The sequence below is a fragment of the Lactuca serriola genome, chromosome 5 (assembly GCF_051521515.1).
Source record: "Lactuca serriola cultivar US96UC23 chromosome 5, Lser_US96UC23_V15, whole genome shotgun sequence".
NCBI classification, from domain to species: domain Eukaryota; kingdom Viridiplantae; phylum Streptophyta; class Magnoliopsida; order Asterales; family Asteraceae; genus Lactuca; species Lactuca serriola.
The window spans coordinates 347,242,833-347,268,437 of NC_136412.1; the positions used below are offsets into that span (position 1 = coordinate 347,242,833).

General features: G+C 33.8%; 3 protein-coding genes across 9 annotated transcripts; 2 read left to right on the top strand and 1 right to left on the bottom strand.

Annotated features, from left to right (window-relative positions):
* The first annotated feature begins 1,468 nt into the window (after window positions 1–1,468).
* LOC145055496 (cellulose synthase, putative (DUF1644)) lies at window positions 1,469–4,673 on the top strand. Of its 7 annotated transcripts, none has more exons than XM_079003848.1 (5): window positions 1,469–1,657; window positions 2,265–2,307; window positions 2,429–2,521; window positions 2,707–3,845; window positions 4,252–4,673. In XM_079003848.1, the coding sequence occupies exon 4, from the start codon at window positions 2,707–2,709 to the stop codon at window positions 3,835–3,837; it is 1,131 nt and encodes a 376-aa protein (XP_078859974.1). In that variant the 5' UTR covers window positions 1,469–1,657; window positions 2,265–2,307; window positions 2,429–2,521; the 3' UTR covers window positions 3,838–3,845; window positions 4,252–4,673. The 7 variants fall into 7 exon arrangements, with proteins under 7 accessions (XP_078859974.1, XP_078859968.1, XP_078859973.1 ...); XM_079003842.1 differs by having other exon boundaries at window positions 1,470–1,657; window positions 2,394–2,521; window positions 2,686–3,845; XM_079003847.1 differs by having other exon boundaries at window positions 1,470–1,657; window positions 2,398–2,521; window positions 2,686–3,845.
* Window positions 4,674–9,231: 4,558 nt separating this feature from the next.
* LOC145055498 (mRNA splicing factor, thioredoxin-like U5 snRNP) lies at window positions 9,232–10,215 on the top strand. The gene is made up of 4 exons (XM_079003850.1): window positions 9,232–9,364; window positions 9,455–9,612; window positions 9,755–9,821; window positions 9,931–10,215. The coding sequence occupies exons 1-4, from the start codon at window positions 9,233–9,235 to the stop codon at window positions 10,027–10,029; spliced, it is 456 nt and encodes a 151-aa protein (XP_078859976.1). The 5' UTR covers window position 9,232; the 3' UTR covers window positions 10,030–10,215.
* On the bottom strand, window positions 10,208–16,957 carry LOC145055497 (3-ketoacyl CoA thiolase 1, peroxisomal-like). Its single transcript, XM_079003849.1, has 14 exons — window positions 16,787–16,957; window positions 13,503–13,555; window positions 12,975–13,059; window positions 12,680–12,806; window positions 12,477–12,575; window positions 12,309–12,376; window positions 12,113–12,220; window positions 11,941–12,018; window positions 11,699–11,831; window positions 11,252–11,348; window positions 11,028–11,151; window positions 10,761–10,869; window positions 10,594–10,677; window positions 10,208–10,363 (listed from the first exon to the last, which is right to left on the bottom strand). Exons 1-14 carry the CDS (start codon window positions 16,874–16,876, stop codon window positions 10,320–10,322), a joined length of 1,299 nt encoding a protein of 432 aa, XP_078859975.1. The 5' UTR covers window positions 16,877–16,957; the 3' UTR covers window positions 10,208–10,319.
* Between the last annotated feature and the right edge of the window lie 8,648 nt (window positions 16,958–25,605).

Consider the following 25,605-nt stretch of genomic DNA (forward strand, 5'->3'; position numbering starts at 1 on the left):
TTGTTATATAGCAATAACAATCCTAATCCTCCTTGAATTGACTTTGGAAGGCTTAGAGTCACAAGTGTCACTCCTCTAATGGCTTACAAACACCATAAGCAAGTGGAGAAGGTATAAAGAGAGAGGAGAGAGGTAGGAATTCGTCCTTAGGACTTCTAGGGAAGGCATACACGAATTCATGACCCTTAGGGGGTTTATATAGGTGTAAAGATTAGGGTTTTAGTCCTTATCCTTATCTAGTTGCTTGTCCACCAAGCAACCATAAGATAACTCTTAGAAACCCTTATCCTAGTCGAATTCTAAGGCATTATCACCTCAAATTCGTTCACCCTATATATAAGATAATCCTTACCTTATTTTGTAACTATCACATAATTACAATTCAGCCCCTCTAGTTTAATTAATTACACTTGATCACAAAATTAATTCTTAATTAATTATTGACCAATATTAATTAAACAAATATGATTTCTCCTTTAATATATTATTCTTATAACATATTAATAAATCATAATAACCTCTCTCTCTTTATTTATTTCTCCAATCAAGTTGCTTTGGTGAAGGCAACCCAAAAGGACCATGCACCATCGGGTCAAGTACATACCAAAATAGTTATGGACTTAGACACTAATCCAACAATAACCAATTAACAGACTAGCAGACATATCTATAGATTACTATTATAGAGCAACATCCTATACACCATGATACATAACCAAAATGGCCAACATTGGTGCCTTTGACCCACAAGAACAATGAGGAAACTCACCTCACAGTCTGTCGAATAGCTAAACAATACACTACTCCAAATATCGGCTCTACAGGTCACGTATTCAACAGATAGAGACCAATGATTAACTATGGCTCAAAATACCCAAAATACCTTTAAGTAAAACTTGGTCAACCCTGGTCAAATTTAAAGTCAAAGTCAAAGGGTCAAGGAGACAACTTGATCCACTTTGTTGAATACGTGGGGTGTACTCAACTCCTATGCTGGACGTAATCCTACCTTGATCGGAGTCAGGAGTTTGACTTCGTATGAGCGGCGTACATTGGAGTACGCACGACGTACGCTCAAAACCTTTTTTTTTTCTCAATAAGAGCTTAATGCATTAAGCTCTCACGTCCAAAATTCAGATCCAAGGCTAAAATACTACTAAGAGTCATAAAGTTTCTAAATTTATGACTCTGCATGTTTATTAAGTGTTTAATACATAAAATCCTAACTTCTTAACGTCTTAAGACCTTCTAGAACATGCATAGAAAAAAACTAAACATTAAGAATTACCATATTTTCACAGATTACGTCGTCTACAAAATTTATGGATGTTTTAGAGATTTAAATTTTTTATTATTTATGAAAAACAATTAATGAAATTAGATTTTTCCCTTTCTTATTTATTTTTTCATGTAATTTCCTTTTACATGTCTAAATTCCAAACAATGTAAATGCTTTTTATATGTCTACTCCATCTTCTTTCCTTGGTGAGATTAATATAAACGATGACAACATCATCGAAACACACCTCCAATATTCGTCCCCCTTTTCTCATCGCTCGACTTTGACTCGAAATTTGTATATTTATTTTTTTGTAAATTTTCAGCGAAATCCTCAATCGAACACGCATACCTGAAGAACTGATGACGTTAATCAATTGTAATTTCGAACCCCCATGTTTCAGTCTTTAATTTCGGAATATCTTTATTATCTGTTGATCTGGTTTCATTCATCTGTATAATTTGTTGACGTTGCTATCAGCTGATCATCATTAGGTGCAATTTCAGTGCTGGTTCCTCCAGAAATTAGTTAGATATGTAAAAGTTGAATTTAACGCTAGGGTTAGGGTTTTTTATCAGTAGAAGTTTTTATTTTTTGCGATGTTAAACGATCTGTTGAATTAGCCTTAATTTTCTCCATTAAGAGCAAAAGGATTACATATTTTTGTAAGCATACCATCATTGCCTTACATTGGTATCTTTCAAAACATCATTGAGCAGAGATTTAGGGGTTACAAACAATTATCAAGTTAATCTGACATTTTTTTCCCACAATGACAGACCACTTTGTAATGTTTTGCTAGAATTTGATGAAGGTGGGTCAGCTTATACCTAATCAGACACTAATTGTGTAATATATTTAGTGTAAACAAGACTGTTATGTATTGGTTAAAGCTGTTGAAATCAGTAGCTTTTCAAAGACTGTTTTAGCTTTTAGTTTATAAGTTGGGATATTATGCAGATGACTATTGTTTTGTATTCTGCAGTACAACTGCAGGTGTTAGGACTAATGGAATTTTCTGATTCAAGGTAGGTTCAGAAGTGTTAATTTTCTTCAGTTTCAAGGCATTATATAAGTTCAAGTAAAATTTGATGTGTTGAACCATTGCATTCAGTCAGTGACAAGTGACAACTGCTTTTCAACATACAGTAAGGTCAATTAAAGATTTAGAACGTGATAATTCTGATCAATTCATAAAGATTCTTGTAAGGACCATTGCCATTCTCAGATTACATTTTCTCGGTGAGTATATATAGTATAGATATAAACAAATGATCCCTATGATCTTATACATCATCATTTCTTTTCATCTTAAGACAAGATAATAATAAAAGCTCATTTTGAAATGAAGAGTGACATCTTTTTGTGTTAATAATTAATTAATTAATTATTCCCTATATTTTAAGTAACACATTACAGCAAAGTAGATGGCTAGTAGAAAAAGAAGACTCCCAAATGATGCAGACACTAGTGCACTCCACAAGGAATGGGATGAAATCTCTTGCCCAATATGCATGGATCACCCCCACAATGCTGTTCTTATCCAATGCACTTCTCACTCAAAAGGCTGCAGATCTTTCATTTGTGACACAAGTTACAGACATTCAAATTGCCTCGATCGATTCAAAAAACTCGTATCTGTATCTGTATCTGACACCAACGAAACCACCCCAACAAGTTTGCTACCCGTTAACACCAACCCCACAACACAAAATCATAGTTACGAATCAACCGAATCAGATGCAATTGGGTATGTGGAGTTGGCCGGAGCACCACCGGGAGATGGTGCTCCGGTGACTGTGACCGGAGATTCTGATAACACATCGAGTTCGAGGTCTAACTGTAACCTGAAATGCCCATTGTGTCGGGGAAGTGTGGCGGGGTGGGAGGTGGTGGAGGAGGTCAGACAGTATCTAAATTTGAAGCCCCGGAGTTGTTCTCAAGAAACATGTTCGTTTTCCGGGAACTACAGAGAATTGAGACGCCATGCTAGGCGGGCCCACCCGACTGCCCGACCATCTGATGTGGACCCGTCTCGTGAAAGAGCTTGGAGACGACTCGAGCACCAGAGAGAATACGGTGATATTGTGAGTGCGATTCGGTCAGCCATGCCTGGGGCAGTTGTGTTTGGGGACTATGCAATTGAGAATGGAGATAATAGTAATAATAATAGTAATAGTAGATTACCTGGTGAGAATAGGGGGGAGAGGGGGACTGGTGAAGGGGGGAATAATAATAATGGACACTGGTGGACTGCTTTTTTCTTGTTTCAGATGATTGGGTCGATGGAACCACCGCCTGCTGACCGGAGAAGTGGTGGCGGCGGAGGCAGGCCTAGGGTTCCGACGAGACACCGGCGTCGACGGCTGTTATGGGGGGAAAGTTTGTTGGGATTGCAAGATGATGAAGACGATGATGAGAGCGATGATGATAATGATAATGATATGTTTGGGTTGAATTTGGGTGCTGATAATGATGAAGATCGTCGTCCTTCTGAGAACACGAGGAGGCGTAGACGGAGGTTGACTCGATACAGATCAGACGAAGACCAATCGTGAAATATCCGGTATTTTTAATTTTTTTTAAAATTGTTCTTGGATATTTATTAGGATTAAATGCAAGAAATAACCAGCCAAATTAAAAACCAAACCTAAAATTTGGTTTTTCTAAAAACCAAAACCAAACCGTGGGTTTTTCAAAACGGTTTGGTTATGGTTTTTTGTATTGGGATGATATTATGGGAATATCATCGCAATACAAAGCAATTTTCACTGCTATAATTAAGTAGATTTTTCAAACTAAAGGGACTTCATAAGGAAAATATTGAAAGTACATTGCTATAATAGAAAGAAATAAACATAGGATGCTGTAATAAAAAATAAATGGAAGTAGGTTGCTAATGCTAGCATTTAGCGCTATTTATTAGTCTGATGGGAATTGTTTAAGATGACTCGTCTTTCATAATGTTGTAGTTTTATGCGGATAAAGCAAATGGATTTAGCAACTCAGGTTTTCACAAAAGTGGAGGAGTGAATTGTCATTGATGATTGAACTTTGAATCGGCATATCATATGCACAGTCGACTGTTGTTTAATTTAAAAAAGAAAGAAAAAGAGGAGGTAAGTGAAGGAAGGCAGTGGTTATGTTGTTATTTGTTAACTTTCACAAACTGTGGGGGGAAGGGCATCTATTTTACTTCGTATTATGTGCTTGTTTATAAACCATTTATGTTTTGAGTTATTTTTATGTCATGGAAGATTTTAATTGATGCAATGGATGGATTAGATTGAAGGCTAAAAATGATTTCTGTGACAAACTTGTAAATAAGTGAAAGCTGAAAGGCATATATGCCTTCATAATCAGAGGTTTAAAGTTTACTACTAGAATTTTTTCATCATTGTGTCTTTCATATTGCCATGATTTGAAAAGCGGTTCTTGCGGTGGTATCTCTTCAATTTTGTATTTGATGGTTTCATAAATTTATAAGCACTTGTTAAACAGATCAACTTGATATACCACCATAACTATCTCTTCAATTTTGTATTGATGGTCTTATAGATAAGTCGAGGAAAAAGTTCTATTGCTGAACTTTTTTGAGTTTTTGGATTAATGTGTCGGGGTTGAAATGTCACCAGAAAGAAAAAGAAAGACGAAGCAGAAAAGCTCTACTATTGTTAAATGTATAAGGGCATGTTTGGTATAGAAAAATAGGAGAGAAATGGAATTGATTACGTTCTCTTGTGTGTTTGACATTGATAGCGAAGAGATATAGTAAAAAAAAAACAGACAGATTCCATTTCCATTCTTTTAATTCTTTGTGAATAATAGAGAAATGATGGAAAACAAAAAATGTCTGGTGCTGAGAAATGGTAAAAAAAGAAAAAATAATAATTATGGGTTTAGATATATTTCTCTGTTGGATTCTACATTGTAGCCGTACCAAACAATTCTTTTTTCTCAAATTTAATTCTCTTTCTCTACATTTTTATTATTTGCTTCAATTCCATTTTTTTTGTACCAAACTTATAAGAGAAAAGAAAGTGCAATGCTATAATTTAAAAAGTTATGCTTTATTAATTTTTAGTCCTTTTTTGCTCCTCAAGTGCTTTCTCTAGCCGTGTTTTCCATATTTCATAAGGTAGATGGGTGTGGTATAACACATTACCACACTTTTGGTTTGTTCGTCAACGTCATTTTAGACAAAACTGTAAAATTGGTCCTTGTGGTTTGCAAAAAACTTTGAATGAGGTCTAAAAAGTTTTTGACTTACATGGAAGGTTTAAAATCAAGAATTTTCTTTGGTTTTGGTCCTTTAAATTTTGAAAAGACAATTTTACCCTTATTATTTATTTTTTACATTTTCTTTATTTGTTTTAATTGTTTTATAATTAAAAAAAAAGCAAAAAAGAAAAAGAAAAATAATAGGACGGGTCCACCCCTCTCTCTCTCTCTCTCTCTCTCTCTCTCTCTCTCTCTCTCTCTCTCTCTCTCTCTCTCTCTCTCTCTCTCTCTCTCTCTCTCCTTCCAAACAGGATCATCTCAACCAAACTCACCAAACCCACCACCACCCAATTCACAAACCAAACCCCAATCTCCTTACAAGTCAAAATCAAGCTTCCCACCAGAATCATCTTCGGAGATCATGAAACCATCACAACATTCAACCCCTGTGATCTCATTCAACTCCCAAAGAATAGACTCGGTGGTGGATCCTTAGGCACACTTTACTAAGTTATCGTCCTACTCTGGCTCCATTATCACAATCAGAAAGATCTGTAAAAACATCACCCATGGCAGCAAATTCGAGCACTGGGTTAATTTTTTCGACGACCTTCGTAGCAACCGGTGGTTGTTGCCGCTCTGATTTGGTTTTTGGTACGACGGCGAAGCGTTTGTTATTCATGACTACTTATGTTTAGGCAGCTTGGAGGAGTTCCTACATGATAAGCAATCCCATAATTGAAAACTAGGGTTTCTAATTTTTACCTTTAACCGATTTCAATTTCGCAAGAAGTGAAGGTGTTCAATTTATGCCGTTAAATTGGGAAATCGGATAGGAAATAGCGCTCGGAGCAACGAAAGCAGTAGCATCGATTCACAGTCATGTTCTTCTCAGTAGGGTGATAAAATCATCTAACTTTCTGATTCAAAGCAACTTCTTACCTCGTCTTTCCAGCTTTGAAACGTCTGTGGTCGGAAAGAATGTGTTACAGTTTGGGGATTTCAATATTAGAGATTGTCACCGGAAAGAAACCTTCGATGACTAATTTGGGGTGGTATGTAATGGAGAAAAGAAAGAGAGAAGGGTTGAAAGATTTTCCCATTAGATGAGAAAGGAACAAGGATGGGGAAGACGGTGGGGAGAGAGAGAGAGAGAGAGAGAGAGAGAGAGAGAGAAAAGGGGGTTGAGTGAGATTTTAGTTTTCATTTTTTATTTTTAATTATTTAAATACCAAAGAAAATAAAGAAAATAGAAAAAAGAAATGAAAAGGGTAAAATCATCTTTTTAAATGCATCAGGGACTAAAAACCTAGAAAAACCTTGATTTTGGACCTTCCATGCAACTCAAAAACTTTTTGGACCTCATTCAAAGTTTTTAGCAAACCACAAGGACCAATTTTACAGTTTTGTCGTCATTTTATTTTTCCCTCACCTTCCCATCACCCCTACAAATCTGATATGAGTGCTACAACTTATCATATTTTTTTTCTTTTTCATAATGTAATTTATTAATTATATAAATATTTAAAATATATATTTATAATAATAAAAGAGAAATATTCCATTAGTACAATTAAAAACGATAATTAAATTAAAATACTACATGTAATGTTTTTTTTTTTTTTCATTTTTAAATTACAAGAATTGTTTGGATTCATTTTTGAAATACAAAAATTTAAGGTTTTGTATGAATCAAATGTGTTGGTGGTGTGAAATATATGATATAGAAAATAGTATTTATTGTGTTTACTTTAAAGAGAAAAAAAAAACTCTTTACAACGGTAACACATAAATCAAACACGTAAACGGTCAAAAAAACGGAAGAAGGTGCGACAATGTCCTTTTGTTCGGTGCCCTTACCACGGTCAAAAACCCATTAATGTTGTGTTCACTAGGGATGAGCATAGGCGGTTACCCGCCTCATTTGGCGAGAACCGGAACCGGCGGTTCCTAAAAAGTTAGAACCGGAACCGAAACCGCTCTAGGCAGTTCTTAAATGTTTGGAACCAGTCCCGGAACCGATAGTTCTAGTTCTGAGAGCGGGTAACCCGGTTACTCTAATTTTGTTAACTTTTGTCGATAAAACCGCAATTTAGTTCAATCCAAATCAAATTAATTTGGACCAAAGACGGACAAAATCGAACCAATATATTCTAAATCGGTCTAAGTAACACACATATTTATATGAAATTATATATATATATATATATATATATATATATATATATATGTATACTAGGTGTGAGACCCATGTATTACATGGGTTTATTTAAAAAAAATTAATATGAAATTTAATTCAAAGTTTGAATTTATAAGAAAAATAATAAAATTTTTGAATTATTAAAATTAATGAGACTTTAATGTATTGAATACATTACATATATATAAACCTTTTCTAATAAATACCTTACATATATATTACCTTACATATTAAATGTGAAATTTTAATTTAATAAAATGAAAAATACAATAAAATGACAAGTGGAAAATAGAAAATTTTAAAAATTCTAGAAAATGTCATGTGTCCAAATAAATAAGAAGATGACATGTGGCAAAGTCATTTTCATTTATTAGGATAGATATACCGGTTCCGGCGGGTATCCAGCGGGTAGCGGTTCCGAAAAAACGAGAACCGGAACCGGAACCGCTTAAGGTTCCAAAACCAGCAGTTCCGATTCCAAAAGCGGATACCTGGTTCCGATGCTCATCCCTAGTGTTCACCGCACCACTGCGATGACATGTCACCACCGAAAGGTGCAAGACTAACTTTATACGATTGAAATGTAAGACTAACTTTCAAATAAATAAGAATGTAATAAACTTTATATTATTTTCTATTAAAATCTATTTACTAAATATCGTCTAGTTTCAAAATTTATTGCATCATTATAATCGTCATAACTTACGAATTCAACAAAAACTTCATAAATTATCACCAGTGTGGTGGCCTTGGGGTGGTGCAGGTGTGCGGTCGTACGAGGTCTCCAATTATAAGGGGCTTCCGATTGAGATTTTTTTTGATATTATATTACTAAAAATTAAAAGAAAATATGTTAATTAAAATATAATTTGCATGTTACAAATCTCATTTGTATTATTCATAATAAAAAATTGTGTTTGTTAAATATGTTATCAATATCGGCTAGAATCTAACAACAATATATAGATATTTACACTATGAAACCAAAACCTAACTCAAAATTTGAAATTATTTGGTTATAAAGTCAAACTAAGTATATGACAGGAAACACGATTTTAGTTTTGAATGATACAACAAGAATGAAATTATTAGTCAATTGAATATATTAATAATATTTTACAAAAAAATATACGAGGCCTTAATTTAATTGTTGTACGGGCCTCTAAAATCTCAGGACTGGGCCTGATTATCACACAATACAAACGTCACCAAAATATATATATTTCGACTAAATTCTTATGTATCTATATAAAATATCAAACGACTTTGAATAAACTTATAAAATAATAATATGTCTATCAATATTTTAATAAATCTAAAATATCAATCAAAAACACTATTTTGAACGGTTCGGATTTGTTTTTGGATTGATACGGCCTCCCGGAGATGATGCCACAACCTAATATTCCACAATCTCATTTTATTCTTTCAATCAGTTTTTCCCACAATCAACGAATTTTGACGCAAAGGTTGAAACACAAGAGGTGTGGGTGTGTGTGGGTGTGGGTGTGGGTGTGGGTGTGGGCGGAAGGATGAGCTACCTACTGAGAACATTGACGAAGAAGGAAGAGGTCGATTCCATGATCAGAGACACCATTGATAAGCTACTCGTCCTTCGCTTCGGCAGATCTTCCGACTCCGTCTGTCTTCAACTCGATGATATAGTACGCACTCGTCCTCCAATTTCCTAGGGTTTTATTCTTCTTCTTCTATCGATCTCCGTTTTTTTCATTCTTAAAATTCAATTCGCGCAGCTTTCAAAATCAGAACGAGAAGTATCGAAATTCGCTAGTATAGCATTAGTCGATGTTGATTCGGAGGAAATTCAAGTTTACATTAAGTATTTTGACATCACACTCATCCCTTCCACGGTTTTCTTCTTCAATGCTCATCACATGAAGATGGATTCGGGGTAATTATTCAATGCTTCGTTGATTTCTTTATCTATATCCATGTTTTCTGCTTATCAATGATATCATAATATTAGTGATGTAGTTGATATGATTGGCTTTTACTTCTTTTATGAATGTTTGTTGTCTTTGACTCGACCACAGGAGTGCAGATCACACAAAGTGGGTAGGTGCATTTCACAGGAAACAGGATTTCATTGATGTTGTAGAGGTATGCCTCTTGTATATTTTCATTATTACTAGTTCTCAACTTTAAGAATACTATTAAAAAGATTTTCCAAGTCCTCAAATTTTAAATATTGGTGCTCATTTTGTTGCAGGAAATATTTAGAGGAGCCATGAAAGGCAAGCTGATAGTGAATTGCCCACTTCCTCCTGAGCGAATACCCAAGTTCCAACTCTTATATAAAGACCTGTGAAGCTAAATCTCATGCAATGATTGCTATTAATGAACCCAATAAGATAAGCTATATAGTATATATATGAGTGTTTTTTTTTTTTGACTTAATAGAGAAACTGGACTTTCCCCTTCATTTCATCAAGGGTTGCCATTTCCTTGTATATTTTTTAAATATCATTTATTAAGACATCACTTAATGGGGAAAGATATTAAATATCATTTGTGAGAGATAAAATGTGTCTATTATAATGCATCCAAAGAAAAATAATCATTAGGTTTGACTGGCTGAGCATTGCATAGGCCATTCACTCAATCTCCTCTTTCAAACACTGCTGCAGCCCCCATACCAGAACCTGCAACATTGAACCAAATAAATAAATAATATATATATATCATTTCGATATTTGGATAATCAAAATATTTGAAAGTCATAGAAAAGAGGCTTTTCCCATGGAAATCATAGCTTTATACAAAATTTCCCCCATTTGTATTTTCCTTCCCATTTCCCCAAATTTGTTTTGATTTTCATTTTCTCAAATATTTTTTAAACAGCATCACTTGATATGTATAGAATAAGACAAACCTATGCACATAGAAACAACACCAAAACGAGCATCTTTCCCACGACGTTTCATCTCATGGAGTAAAGTTGCAACACAACGAGCACCTGAGATTGGAAAAGTCATAATTATGTCCATGTTAATTGATGAATGAATACAAAAAGGGTATTTTAGGAATACAATAAGTTACCTGTAGCTCCAAGAGGATGGCCTATAGCCATGGCTCCTCCATTGACATTCACCTTTTGAGGATCAAGCTGTAGCTTCTTGCAGCAGTATACAAATTGGGACGCAAATGCCTGTTATTAACATTAAAGCAATTATATGAATGTAACCTCTATGGTACAAAACTACAAATATGTAGTTTCAGTTCAAAATTACCAAGAATGAAATTATTTAGAATTAGATTGTTGAAAATTTTGTAGAACAGAAGTAAGTGAAACTTGATAATGAATACCTCATTTATTTCAAAAAGATCAATGTTATCAAGCTTTAGACCTGCTGACTTGACTGCAATCGGAATTGCAACAGCAGGGCCAATGCCCATAACAGCAGGATCCACTCCAACAGCCTCAAAACTCCTGCATCAATCATCATTCTAAATGTAAGTATCATATACTTTTTTTTTTTGGAAACTTCAATGAAATTACTTTTCAACTTGAAAAGATAAAACATAAGTACCTGAATACACCAAGAATTGGAAGACCCTTCTTTAGAGCCACACTTCTTTTCATGAGGAGGACTGCACCAGCACCATCACTAATCTGACTTGCAGTCCCTACTCGATAAAAGATCATTCATGAGGGTTTTGAGTCAGAAGTTTTTTTGATATATGAATAATTGCTAAATGCAAGAAATAGCAAGATACGTTCATTTAATTTGTTGATTGTAGCATCATACTTCTATTTCTTCCTATTACAACATTATAATCAAAAAAATCTACCCAATCATAGCAATGTCATCCAAAAAAGCAATTTCACTGATATAATTGGGTAAAAAAAATTAAAGTACAATGCCTTGATAAGAAAAATGCAATGATGTAATAGAAAGAAATGAAAGTAAGTTGCTATTTCTTGCATTTAGCACGTATATGGTATAATATCCAATGCATATATAAATATAATATACCCGCTGTTGTGGTGCCATCCTTTTTGAAAGATGGTTTGAGTTTTGCTAGATCTGCAATATTTGTGTTTGGTCTAATACCATCATCTACAGTTATTGTAACTGCCTTTTCCTCTCCGGTTTTTGGGTCCACAATCTATAAAAGAAATCCATGTGGACTAATATCAACTTCAAAATTGCTTGGTATTCAGTTTACATTATAAAAGAATTTTAAAAGTCAATTATGTCAAAAATACATTACATACCTTGGTGTAAACAGGAACAATCTCATCTTTGAACTTTCCAGATGAAGTTGCAATAGCAGCACGCTTATGAGATTCAACCTAGTAAAAATTAAGTATGGATCTTACAGGGTTAAAATCGTACTTATTAAAATTTTATGAAAGATTGACTCTTGTCTTGAAAGTCAAAACTCACTGCAGCCTGATCTTGTTCTTGTCTTGTCACACCGAAACGTTGTGCCACGTTTTCGGATGTGATTCCCATTGGAAGAAGACAGTCTTTGGCTTGTGAAAATTTGTCCGCCTGTCAACATATTAAGTATACCTAATTACGGAATGACTAGTCCTAAAAATCTAAAATCTGCTGTAACTTATTGAAAGTTGAAACCGACTTTTGGGTTGACTGTGGAAAGAGGTCCAATTTGGTCAACACTCATTGATTCTACTCCAGCACCAATGCCTACATACATACATGAACAGGATGAGCATTAGAGGCTATCTCATCAGTAATCACCATGAGAGAGAAACTAATCATATTTTAACAGAGTTTCTGATTTTACCTATGTCATAAAATCCAGCTTTTATGTAAGCAGCCACGTCAGCAACTGCCTGGAGCCCAGATGAACATTGCCTGTTCACTGTTCTGAGGGGCACAGTGTCTAGAAGAAATTTTAATTTATCAAATTCAATCAACAAAGAGACAAGTATTCTTTTTTTTTTTAAAAAAAAAAAAGAAAAAATAGAAAAAGGTTGAAAGGGGAACCTGGGAAACCCGCATATAGTGCAGCCATTCTGCACTCGATTGCCCTACGCGAACCAGGTGCTAAAACTGTACCAACAATTATATCCCCAATCTCACTGGGATTCACATTTGTCTTGTCTATCACTGCCTAATCAACCATCATCACATGAAAAAATATACATTAAATTTAAAACATATTCCCAATTCATCGTAAAAACAAATTTTGAGTTCAAACATACTTTTGAACTCAAGATTTATATGAATTTAAGGTTGAAAATTAGTCTATCTGGCATAAAACGTAAGTTACATGTCTAACCTTAAGAACAGTTGAGAGTAAATCATCAGGAAGAGTGTCCTTAAAACCACCACGTTTGGATTTGCATTGAGCAGTACGGTATGCACTGTTTAGACAAAAAAAAATTCATGAATAAACATACAAAAATGTATGTGTTTAAATTTTTTTATATAATCCTGAAAATCTTCCTTAATAAATGAAGGGTTTTTTGCCACTTGTCATTCTCTCATGAGATTTGACACGTGTCATTTTGTGGTAATTTTGAAATAAATATTATCTATTTGTCAATTTTTGGTTTGTTTTTATTTTTAGTTAAAGTCATGTACTTATATATGTAAAGTATTAAATATCATATATATGATATTAAATTCTAATAAATACGTTTCTTTCTTTCTTATTTTAAAGTTGTATATTAAAAAATATTTCATTTTTATATTTTAAGTTTAATCATTTTTTAAATTAACCCGTATAATATACGGGTCTCACACCTAGTTGCATAATAAATGTATGTTCCCTTAATGTTTTCCAAGTTGAAAAGAAAGAACTTACGCAACAATGACAACATCATCTCCAGAACTGCCGCCAGCTAAACAACTTGAAGCCTAGTACAATAAAATGAGGGAGGATATATTATAGATTAATCCTAGAAACTAGAAACTCAATTGTAAAAAGCACACTTCAAAAGATCATCTGTTGAATATTGATCATAAAGAAAAAAAGTTAAAACATAATTTTCTCTACCCTTTTTCTTCAAATACTTTATCTTTATTTGTCAACAAAAACAACAAAAAGGACAATTATTGGTCCTCTTCTTTTTGTTTTTTTGTTTGTTTGTTTGTTTTTTTTCATTTCCGGTTCGGTTTTTGAGGATGACATATAAGGTGTATAGGTGTTATCATCACCACCATGTGAACTAAAAAAACATACATTTCCTTATATGGTATATTGTTATTTTCGTGACCATGTGAACTAAAATGACATAGAGAACTTAGAAAAGCAAAATTTTAATTGGTAGAACACTTACACAAATTCAACTTTAAAATTAATTCAAAATTTAGACTAGTTCACCAAATTCCCAATAAGGCCAAAACTCAAAATCAATCCTACACAATTGACTGATGTTTAAAATATAAAATTTTAATCATTGAATCGCTAATAAATTAACAATCATGTCGTTAACCCACAATATCAAACTATCGATGATAGTGTAACAGTAACACTCATATGATCCTAAATTTGATTTTGTGTCTGAATTACCATTAATCAACAACCATGTCAATACTCGATAACATAAGCAAAATCAAGATAATAAATATGTTCTTAGAATAAGAAGTTTATGATATTTATAGATTTCTATATGTTACCAAACTTTAACTTTTTCATATTTTTCTTTTTATAAAATAAAAAAAAAATCAAATACCTTTTATGTTTTATTGTTACATGGCTTTCAGGCAAAAAAAAAAAAAAACAATACGTTCGCTTCATATTTTTTTTTAATCCTTTTAGAGCATAAATTTATTAGTCGTTTAAAAAAAATTGTATCTATAGCATAAAAAGATAAATTCTGATATTTTTAATGTTTTTTTCAAAAAAATATAAAGCCTTACACGCATGCAGTGAAAAATGTTTTTTTTTTAAATTTTCATAATTGTATATCAATATGTTTACAATTTTTTCAGCATTAAATGATAATATTTTCCATTTTCGTTTTCTTTTTCGGTCTTCAAAAATAAAAATCAACACCATTTACTTGCAAAAAAATAAAAAAAATAAAAAAAATCGGCATTCATGTCATTTAATAGAGGCGTAAAATGATATAAATGTTGGTATATTTGCTTTTCCTTTTTTAAGAAAAAATAAAGACAGTATGCATTCATGCATATTGATTATTTATTGCCCAATAATGATTTTATTTTTTCCAAATATAATAAATTTTTTTCATGTCGAATGCTCTAAATAATGATACAGATATCTATCTATCTATCAACTCTAATAAATAAATATTTTTTTTGCCAAATGTCACTCTTACATTAAATTGGACACATGTCATTTTTTGCTATTTTTGAATAAATATTTGTTCCATTTGTCATTTCCTCATTTTTTATCGTTTTTTAATTAACAAATCAAATTTACATATCGATTAATAAATGCCTTAAATAAAAATAGTTAATAAATTACAATATTAGTACTTATGTATTGTCCAATAATGATTTTATTTTTTCCAAATATAAAAACAAATATAATAATTTTTTTCACGTCGAATGCTCTAAATAATGATATTAGATATCTATCTATCTATCAACTCTAATAAATAAATATTTTTTTTGTCAAATGTCACTCTTACATTAAATTGGACACATGCCATTTTTTGCTATTTTTGAATAAATATTTTTTCCATTTGTTATTTTCTCATTTTTTATCGTTTTTTAATTAACAAATCAAATTTACATATCAATTAATAAATGCCTTAAATAAAAATAGTCAATAAATTACAATATTAGTACTTATGTATTGTATTTAATATGTTAAATTTCAAATTTAAATAAATTTTTGTATGAACCTTCATATATATATATATATATATATATATATATATATATATATATATATATATATATATATATATATATATATATATATATATATATATATTGTTTTATCCAACCCGTATAACATACGGGTCTCACAACTAGTTCTAATAAATAAAAATTTTTTTGTCACATGTCATATTCTTATTCATTTTGTCATATGTAATTTTATGGTTATTTTAAATTAATTTTTATTCCACATGTAATTTTATTGTTTTTTTATTTTATTAAATTCCACATATTATTTAAATATAATAATAAATGCATATCAATTTCATTAATGACTTTCCTTCTAATTTCAAAATTACTAAATTAAAGTTTCATTAATTTTTTAATTTATTTATCTAAATTATTTGTTTAAATTTAAAAAAGAAAAAAACTAATTCTAATAAATAAAGATCTTTTTGCCACATATCATATTCTTATTCATTTTGTCATATGTAATTTTATGGTTATTTTAAATTAATTTTTATTCCACGTGTTATTTTATTGTTTTTTTTATTTTATTAAATTTCACATATTATTTAAATATAATAATAAATGCATATCAATTTCATTAATGAAATTCCTTCTAATTTCAAAATTACTAAATTAAAGTTTCATTAAAATTTTAATTTATTTATCTAAATTATTTGTTTAAATTTAAAAAAAAACATTTTATTTTTTATAATTTAATATTTTTCTATTTTTTTTATAAATTCAAACTTTTCAAATATTTTGAATTTTATATATTTTTTTTATTAAACCCATCCCATATAGAAAAAGAAAATGTGAAGCACAAGCCAAAACTATGTTCGTTGTAGTGCGCTTTACATAGAATGCATATATGCATCATTCATCACATGTACATACATATTAACCTTTTATGTAAAAAACATGAATAATTATATAAAATGAGGAAGTTATTCACTGGTTATGGTCGTAAATCGTAATCACTGTTTCTATTAAGGGGGTTGGGAGAAGGGTATATATCAAGAAGAAAGAAACCCTATAAATCATATATACCGTGCAAAAACAATAAAATTACCAAACATCTACTACTTGGTTGGAATAAGTTGGTAAATACAGACAAACAATTCATCGATCTGATTAGAGTAAGAAGAAAGAGATAGCTCCAGATATCCACTACATCGAGTACTAAAACCAGTAAAACAATCATCATCTGAGCATACTAACACACATAAATATACATGTAAAACCAACTAATTTCACACAGATTCGATTAAAAACACTCCAAAAACTTACTGAGATTGTAGATTCATGGCTTTGATTAGATGAAGAAGTAGGTTGAAGGTGCTGAAGCAAAATCCTCTGTCTGTTAATGGCTTTATCCATCTCTCTCACTTTCGATGATCGATGCTATATTTTCTAGAATTGATCTCTGTGATGCGATATAGCAGATCGCACACGATGTGTATGTGTATATATAATGGGGAATTTGGGGTTAGGGCCTTAGGTCTGGTGTGGGGCAGGGCTGGTCAGCGGGCGGGTGTGAAATCAACTTGGAATTTTCGTTACAGTTTCAGCGGAGGGAAGACCGAAGAGAGAAATTTTCCACGTTCTTTCCGTTATGAAAATCACCTAACACCCCTTTATGTTTCGATCAGTGACATTTTATGTCCATATGTTTTGCTATGAGGGCGAAAAAAGACCCCAAAGAACGATTTTCAATTTTTAATTTTTTATGACTAATGGCTAGTTCGTTCCGTACTGACGAAGGCTTTATAGATAGACACTCTAGAATATTTTATAAGGCTTTAAAGTAAAATATTGTTCTATATTCCATCCTCCAATGAATGTAACTTGAGCCTTCATTAAAGAGATAATCAATTCAAATTGAATGTTGAACTAACACATGTGAGCAGAGTTTGATCTTCTTTGGCCTCGTTTAGAAGTCTAATAATAAGGAAGTTAATGAATAATACTGAAAACCTTTTTGGATGGGAAATAATTTGTATACAATATTTTTTTTATCCATGCATACATAAAAGATTTTGTTTTAGAGGTTTGTACAATATACATAAAAACATACAACTGAAAATTTATATCGAAAAGGTACATTTTCCGGTCATTTTGACCACCAAGTCAGTTTTAATTATTTGTAATAGGACCCTGGTCACCCCCACCACCCACTTGGAATAATGTAAACACTATAGTGTGAAAGGTTGGTGGGAACTAATAATGATTTGTTATACCTAATTATGTTTAGAAAAATCAAAATTTTAGATGTGTTTTTATTGTCAAAAATGCAAAATAGCATTGGATGCAATTTATGTTTGTTAGTGCATCATGCATGCAACATCCTATTCTAAGACCGAACGTGATATAGATTTAAACCCAATATAACCATCGAACTAAATAGCATTGTAGCAAAGCATTATCAACCATCATACATGATAGAGTATTTGTGAAAATACACCAATGACGTTTTAAACTAAATTAGTGATGTACAGAAAATTAAAAGCAAACAGAAATCGACGTTTTAAACTAAATTAGTGATGTACAGAAAATTAAAAGCAAACAGAAATCGAAGAATAAACAAAATTAGAATTGCGAATCATATCCAACCCATTTCAAACAAATTGACGATTAGTTTGTGTTAAAAAAACTGGAATTTTTAGGTATTTGTCATTTAAACTGGTATACTTGGCACGAGAAGGCTCGTGGTTTGGCTGGACCACGACAACGGCCGTGCACACTATCACGGCCGGTCGTGGTCGATCGTGGTCGTGGTGCACCGTTCTTCGGATGACGAAACTAAACGCCCAATAGGGCTCGAGTACTTCCTTGCAATGTTTTAAAAACTGGTTTTTTAGTTGAACCGGTATGTGACCGGTTCCCGGTTTAACCGGTTCGACCGCCGAGTGAACTGATTTTATATTTTTCATGTTTTTTTCTATTTTCCTACACATACATACATATATATTTTATGAATTTGATGTTTACAAATTCAAACATTAAAAATACATATAAAAATAAGTTGTAAATGAATTCAAATACATTAAAATAACACATAACCATAAGTTTTAATGTTTTGCATCAAATCATATACGTCAAAAAGAAATAAAATATAATATCGAAACCAAATATAATATTAGATTAATACAACCATATCAAAAAAAACTTTATAACATTTACCATATGTTTTTATTTAGAGAAAACTAAATAGATTTAGAAAAAAAATCATCAAAGTTTAGTATGTAAATGGTTTTTTTCATGTGTATTTATTCAGTTCAACTGGTTTATTTTAACCGGTTCAACCGGTTTTTTTCTAAAAACTGGCCAGTTCAATCCGGTTCAAAAATTAATATAAAACCGGTGATAGTTGAACCGCTCTTTCCTCCGGTTCCCGGTCCAACCGGTTCGACCGGCCGGTTCAAACCGGTTTTTAAAACACTGCTTCCTTAACCGTTTGACTGACCGTTGAATGACCAAATTTTTTTAAAAATTGTTTTTTTTAAATAAATTTTTTACATACCATTTTCACCTATAAATACCTCATTCTAAACCTTATTTCTTAAACTGTTCTTTTCTTATTGTATACACAAAATACACACAACATTTTCACAACCAAAACCATGGATACCAACAAAAACACCCCTCCAAACTAAACCCGATAACGTTTTTGCGTTAGACACAACCCCTCGCCATTTCCCAACCATGGAATCACTTCAATGTGGTTTTGTCAATTTGCTTCAAACCGGTTCCCCTATCCAACAAACAACATTTTCCAACAACAATATCAAACTTTCCCGGCCTTCCAACAACAACAACTTCAGCAATATCAAACTTTCCAACAATTCCAACCACAACCATCACAACCCCCTCATTCGCCAGATTTTGTTTTGGAAACTAAACATTCACCACCACCTCAACCTAAAAAAAATGAAAAAAAACGGTCCGACCCAACACCACCCAAGAAAGGGTCACGTGGACAAAAGAGGTAGAAGAAAAGCTAGCCGAGACATGGATTTCGGCTTTCCCAGACCCAATTGAAGGTGATAGTCAAACATTCGGTTGTTTTTGAGAGAAAGTTTGTGAGGTGTTTTATGAGCTAACTGGAAGTGAAAGCCGAAATCCCGATCAAATTAGCTCGAAGTGACACGATATTCAACTAAAATGCACTGAATTTTGAGGAATTTACAACCTCACAAAAAAAACGAGGCAAACGATTTTGATGTCTTCAAGGCGGCTTTGGACCAATTTGGAAAAATAACGCCAACCCGCAAAGCTTTTCCGTATGTAAAACCTTGGCTAAAGTTGAAAGATGCTCTGAAATGGAAATAGCAAACGGAAGGAAGTTCACAACCTTCTGGTTCAAAGCGTTCAAGAAACCCCAATGCAACGTCTCAACAATCGGATAAACGAACACATTTCGACATCAACGATGCTCCACTCGATCTTGAAGACAAACAACCTCATCGTCGACCCATTGGAAGAAATAAAGCAAAAAGTTGGCTTCAACGACTTCGGTATCTAGCGTTATGGGTCAATTTTGAGAGAAATTTGATTGTTATGTGCACGTTCAAGAAACGAATGCGGAGATGTTGAGTCGGGTAGAACAAAAAATGATAGAACCACAATCGGTGATTCAGATAAAAACTGATATGAAAATCTTTAAAATGAAAGTGGACGACCTCGAAGGCGAAGATTTGGAGCTATTTCTCGTGATGAAGGGGTGCGTTCGAGTTCGACGTAGGAATAGGGGATAGTTTTTTTAGTTAAGCTTGGCAATTTTAGGTTTTTTATTTTTAATGTTATTTTTATTTTTTTTATTTTACTTAATGTTATTTTTATTTTTTTTATCTTAATTAATGTAATTTTTATTTTTAATGTTATTTTTTTAATTAATATAATTTGGTAATTTAAATTAATGAAAACTAGTATTTTTTTTTAAAAAAAAGTTATATGATTTTTATGTATTTTTCATTTAAAATTAATTAAAAAAATGAAGTAGAGTGGTGTGTTTAGTGTAGGCATTCGGTGGTTAGTGGTAGAGAGTGTGGTGATGACGTGACACCCACCACTATAATGATTAGTGGTGGGTATAACGGATGGTCTAATAAATGAAAACGATTTTGTCATATGTCCTCTTCTCATTACCTTTGACACATGTCATTTTTTATGATTCTTTTATTTTTTATCTCACTTGTCATTTTCTTATGTTTTTCATTTTAGAGTTTATATATGGTATATACATTAATTCTATTAATCTTGAGAATAAATGCATTAACCGTTCCTTTCTTTAATAAATGCTTGGTGCGTCACCATGATGGTTGATATGCCATAGTGATCTTGATATGCCATTCTTGAATCATGATATGCCACTATGGATCATGATGCTCCTTCATGTGTGTTGCTGAAGCTCAATGTTCCAGAAGATGTTGCATGGCGAATTGTGATTGGTTGACTCCTTTCATGGGCCTGTGGGCCAATGGGCTTGGCTCATTAGGGTTTTAGGTATGATCCCTCAAGTATAAATAAGGATGCATGCCAAGTCATTTTTGTATCTTGAATTCTAGAGTGTTAGGCAAATCTTTATGAAAATTATATACTTGTAATCTCTGTTTGAGAACTCATAAATACAAAATACTCCCATCCTACCTGTGGACGTAGGTCACATTCAAAAAACCACATAAATATTTTATCTTGTGTGATTTTAGTTTTGCAAGTTATCGTTGTTTGAAATGGGTGGAGATTGGAGAGGATACCCTAGGTCATGAGATGATATCCTTAAATATAAAGAGAACCCTAAAATTCGTGGGCTTGGGCTGCAACCACACTCACGATGTGACCATCCTCTTGTCACGTCGTGACAAGCCCTCTAGAATGTGCGTTTCGTTTTTAACTTGTCACGTCGTGACCTCCCTATGGTTACGTCGTGACACCCAATTTTAACCAAAAAGCATGCCTTTGACTCCGATTCCCTAAACAGATTCATTATGGAAAATGGGTGTTACAATTCTCCCCCACTTAAATTAGATTTTGTCCTCAAACTCAGTTCTTGCTTCCACTCTCGAAGTAACCTTGTGTGGGTCCTTTAAACCCGAATCTGTCTATGTGGGTTAAGATAACTTGAATGCCAACATCAAAAACCATCGCCAACAATGGTTCCAACCCAGGGCTCATTTACCAATCCAAGCAGAGACTCCAAAATCCGAATCACCTCTATTGAATCATTTCTTGAACAGTCAATCATCTCCTAACAATTCCGCCAACCTTAAATTTTATTAAAACCACGTGTCCTAAAGAAAATGTCTTCATACGACATCCTTAAATCATGACGGGAACGACCTACTTCCTTATCAATAACCTGTAGATCCCAAAGTTTTACACAAACTTCAGGTAGATAGAGCCACCCCAATTGTCACCCATGCTGACCAATACTCACAAACCTGACCCGACCAAATCCTCCTGACCTTGCGCCGCCCATTGAAAAGCCAAATAAGGAAACCACCACCCATGTCATAGTCGGCAACCTCACATACTGATGTACCAACAAAAATTCTAGAAAACGCCCAGAAGTTAAGACTAACTAACCTTCACATCAAATATGCTGGCTGAAATTCGCAGATTTGATCGGTCTGAGATCTTCCCGGCCAAACGCCGCCCTACGGAAAAAAATAGAACATAAAACCCATGGTCGACTGTCGTCATCACTAACTCTACATAAACATGCGCCGACAAAACTCAAACGAAATCAATCGATCACATACTAAACTAGACCAAGTACTCACTTGGCTTAACAGCTCTACTATCACACTCGGGCTTACCCTGGATTCGCTAACCACTAACAACACTCGGGCTTACCCCTGATCCACTAACCACTAACAACACACATGCTTACCCCCGATTTACTAACCACTAACAGCACTTGAGCTTATGAAATATCCCAAAAATACGGTCCAAAATTTTCGTTTTTAATTTATAAATAAAACCATAGTAATCCAAATCATCTCATAAAAACATAAATGATAGTATCTCAAAACATCATATCAAAACACTGTATCAAAATCATGTGTCCAAATATCAGAGTAAATCATCTCAGGCTAAACGTTGTGGTGTGTGCAATGTTGGTGCTCGGCCTTGACCTTCCTGCAGGTCAAGCACCGCTCCACATACCATGCTACGTCCCGCTTTATGCAGGGCCACCAATAATCAGGGCGAAGATCCCGATACATCTTCGTCGCTCCAGGATGGATGGAGAACCTCGACTTGTGGGCCTCATCCATCAGAACCTGTCGTAATCCGCCCCAATACGAAACCTAGCCCCTCCTATTCAAGGCCAACAACCCACGGTTGTCATAATCAAATGAGGCCACCTAGCCTATGATCCGCTCGCACTTCTAGCGCTCCTCCTTTAGGCCCTCGACCTGTGCCTCCATGATCTGCTCTAGCAACAAAGTGATCACTGTCATCCTCAGACATATATCTCGAATCGGAGCTGTCACTGCCTTGAGGCTCAGAGCATCAGTCACAACATTGGCCTTGCCCGGGTGGTAAAGGATCTCACAGTCTTAAACCTTCACCACATCTAACCACCGACGTTGCCTCATGTTCAGATTCGATGGATCCATGAGGTACCTCAAACTCTTGTGGTCTGTGTAAATGGTACAATGAACCCCATAGAGGTAATACCGCCAAATCTTGAGGGTGAAAACCACACCCCTAGCTCTAAATCATGCATCGGATAGTTCGCCTCATGAGGCTTCAACTGCCTCGAAGCGTAAGCTATCACGTGACCCCGATGCATCAATAATGCACCCATGATCGTGATCGAAGCGTCACAGTAAACTACGAAGTCGTCGACGCCCACTGGCAAAATAAGAATCAGGGCCTCACATAACCGCTGTCTGAGAGTCTCGAAGGCTGCCTGTTGCTCAGGCGCCCAACGGAATGTCGCCGACTTCTTGGTCAATCGGCTCAGAGAAACAACGATCTTGGAGAAATCCTATATGAATCTCTGATAGTAACCCACTAGACCAAGAAAACTCCAAATCTCAGATGGAGACCTCGGAACCTCCCACTGCATCATGGCCTCAATCTTGGCCGGATCAACCAAAATACCCTTCTAGTTGACAAGATGCCCCAGAAACTGCACCTTACGCAACCAAAACTCGCACTTGGAGAACTTTGCAAAAAGTCTTTCCCTCCTCAGTGTCTCCAGCACCTCCCTCAGGTGCTCCTCATGACGCTCCTGAGTCTTGGAGTAAACCAAGATGTCATCAATGAATACTATCACAGACCGGTCCAACATCGGTCTGCACACTCGGTTCATGAGGTCCATGAACGCGGCAGGAGCATTGGTGAGCCCAAACGACATCACCACGAACTCATAGTGACCATAGCGAGTTTGAAAGGCTATCTTCGGCATGTCTTCGTCCCCGACTCACATCTGGTGATAACCCGATCGTAGATCAATCTTGGAGAACCAAGATGCACTATGTAGCTGGTCAAACAAATTATCGATCATCAGAAGGGGATAACGGTTCTTCATCGTTACCTTATTTAGCTCCCGGTAGTCTATGCACATCCGATGTGACCTGTCCTTCTGTTGGATTTGGTGTCTAAGCCCATAACTATAACTGGATGTACTTGACCCGATAGTAGCATGGTCCTTTTGGGTTGCCTTCACCAGTGCAATTTGATAGGATGAACTTTTGAGAATAAGGTTTTTTATGATTTATTAATATATTAAAAGTATAATATATTAATATATGAAATCATATTATTTAATTAGTACTGATCAATAATTAATTTGGAATTAATTTTGTTGTCAAAAGAGACTAATTAAATATATGAGGATTGATTATGTAAATCAATCATTCTTGTAGTGTGGGCCAATGATCCATGATTATGAAGATGGGCTAAACTAATCCATGGATAGTCCATGGAGGTTAAACCCATGGAGCATGAGAATGTGTAAAGTCAAGGGTTATTAGGGTTTACAAAGTGTAACCCTAGCATGTGCAACACTATAAATAGAGCCCTCATGAGCGAAAATCAGTTACACCATCTCTTTGAGATAAGTAACTTATTCTCTTAAGCATCCTCTTGCATATTGGTGTTTGTGAACCATTAGAGGCATCACACTTGAGGTGCTCAAGCTTTCAAAGGTCAAGAACTCTACCCTACTCAAGAGGTAAGCATCCAAACTAAGTTTTTTTTTATTATGTAGCTTCAATTGTGTGCTAGCTAGGGTGAATGCTTTAGAAAAACAAAATGCGTGTATAATTAGAGAAAACATAGATCTAAAGCATTTAGGGTTGCATGTGCACCATAAGAGTGTTATAGTGCTCAAAACCCAACAATGGTATCAGAGACTATGATTGTTTTCTATTATATTTGATGCTTACTAGTTTTTCAAAGCTGAAAAAGTTGAAATTTTGGCCTCTGACTGATGAACTCGCCGAGTCCATGAATTGACTCGATGAGTCTACTCAGTAACAGAGCAACTCGCCGAGTCTAGTTCATGCACTCGAGGAGTTGAAGGCTTTGTTTGCAGAATTTTGAGTTTCTTGGTCTGGTTTGGATTGGGAATACTACCACAAATTGTTTTGGATAATTGGAAATGCTTTTTATGATATGGTAGTGCTTGTACTCATCCAACCACAAGATAATTGTTAAAGTTTTAAAAATTGTAGTTTTTATATGATAAACAAAAAATTGCTTTCAAATTGTTGACGTGAAATTATCTTGATTATGAGTTTAGTTAGATCATGGATTATGTGATAATTTTAGTTGTTAGAAAAATGATCTAGATGAATTTCAATGACATCCATAACTTGTCCTCAAGTTATGGAAAATGAAAGATCTCTTCATTAAATCAAATTAAATTCATAAGTTATGAATGTGAAGAGTTTTGACAAGTTTCAAAACTTGCCCTCAAGTTTTGGAATTTGTAAAGTCTCATCAATGAAACTTTAATTTCAAACCCTAGAGTTTTAAAATTTAAAATTCAACCCTTATACTTTATAATATTATAAGTTTAATATATATATATATATACATACATACATATATATATATATATATATATATATATATATATATATATATATAAG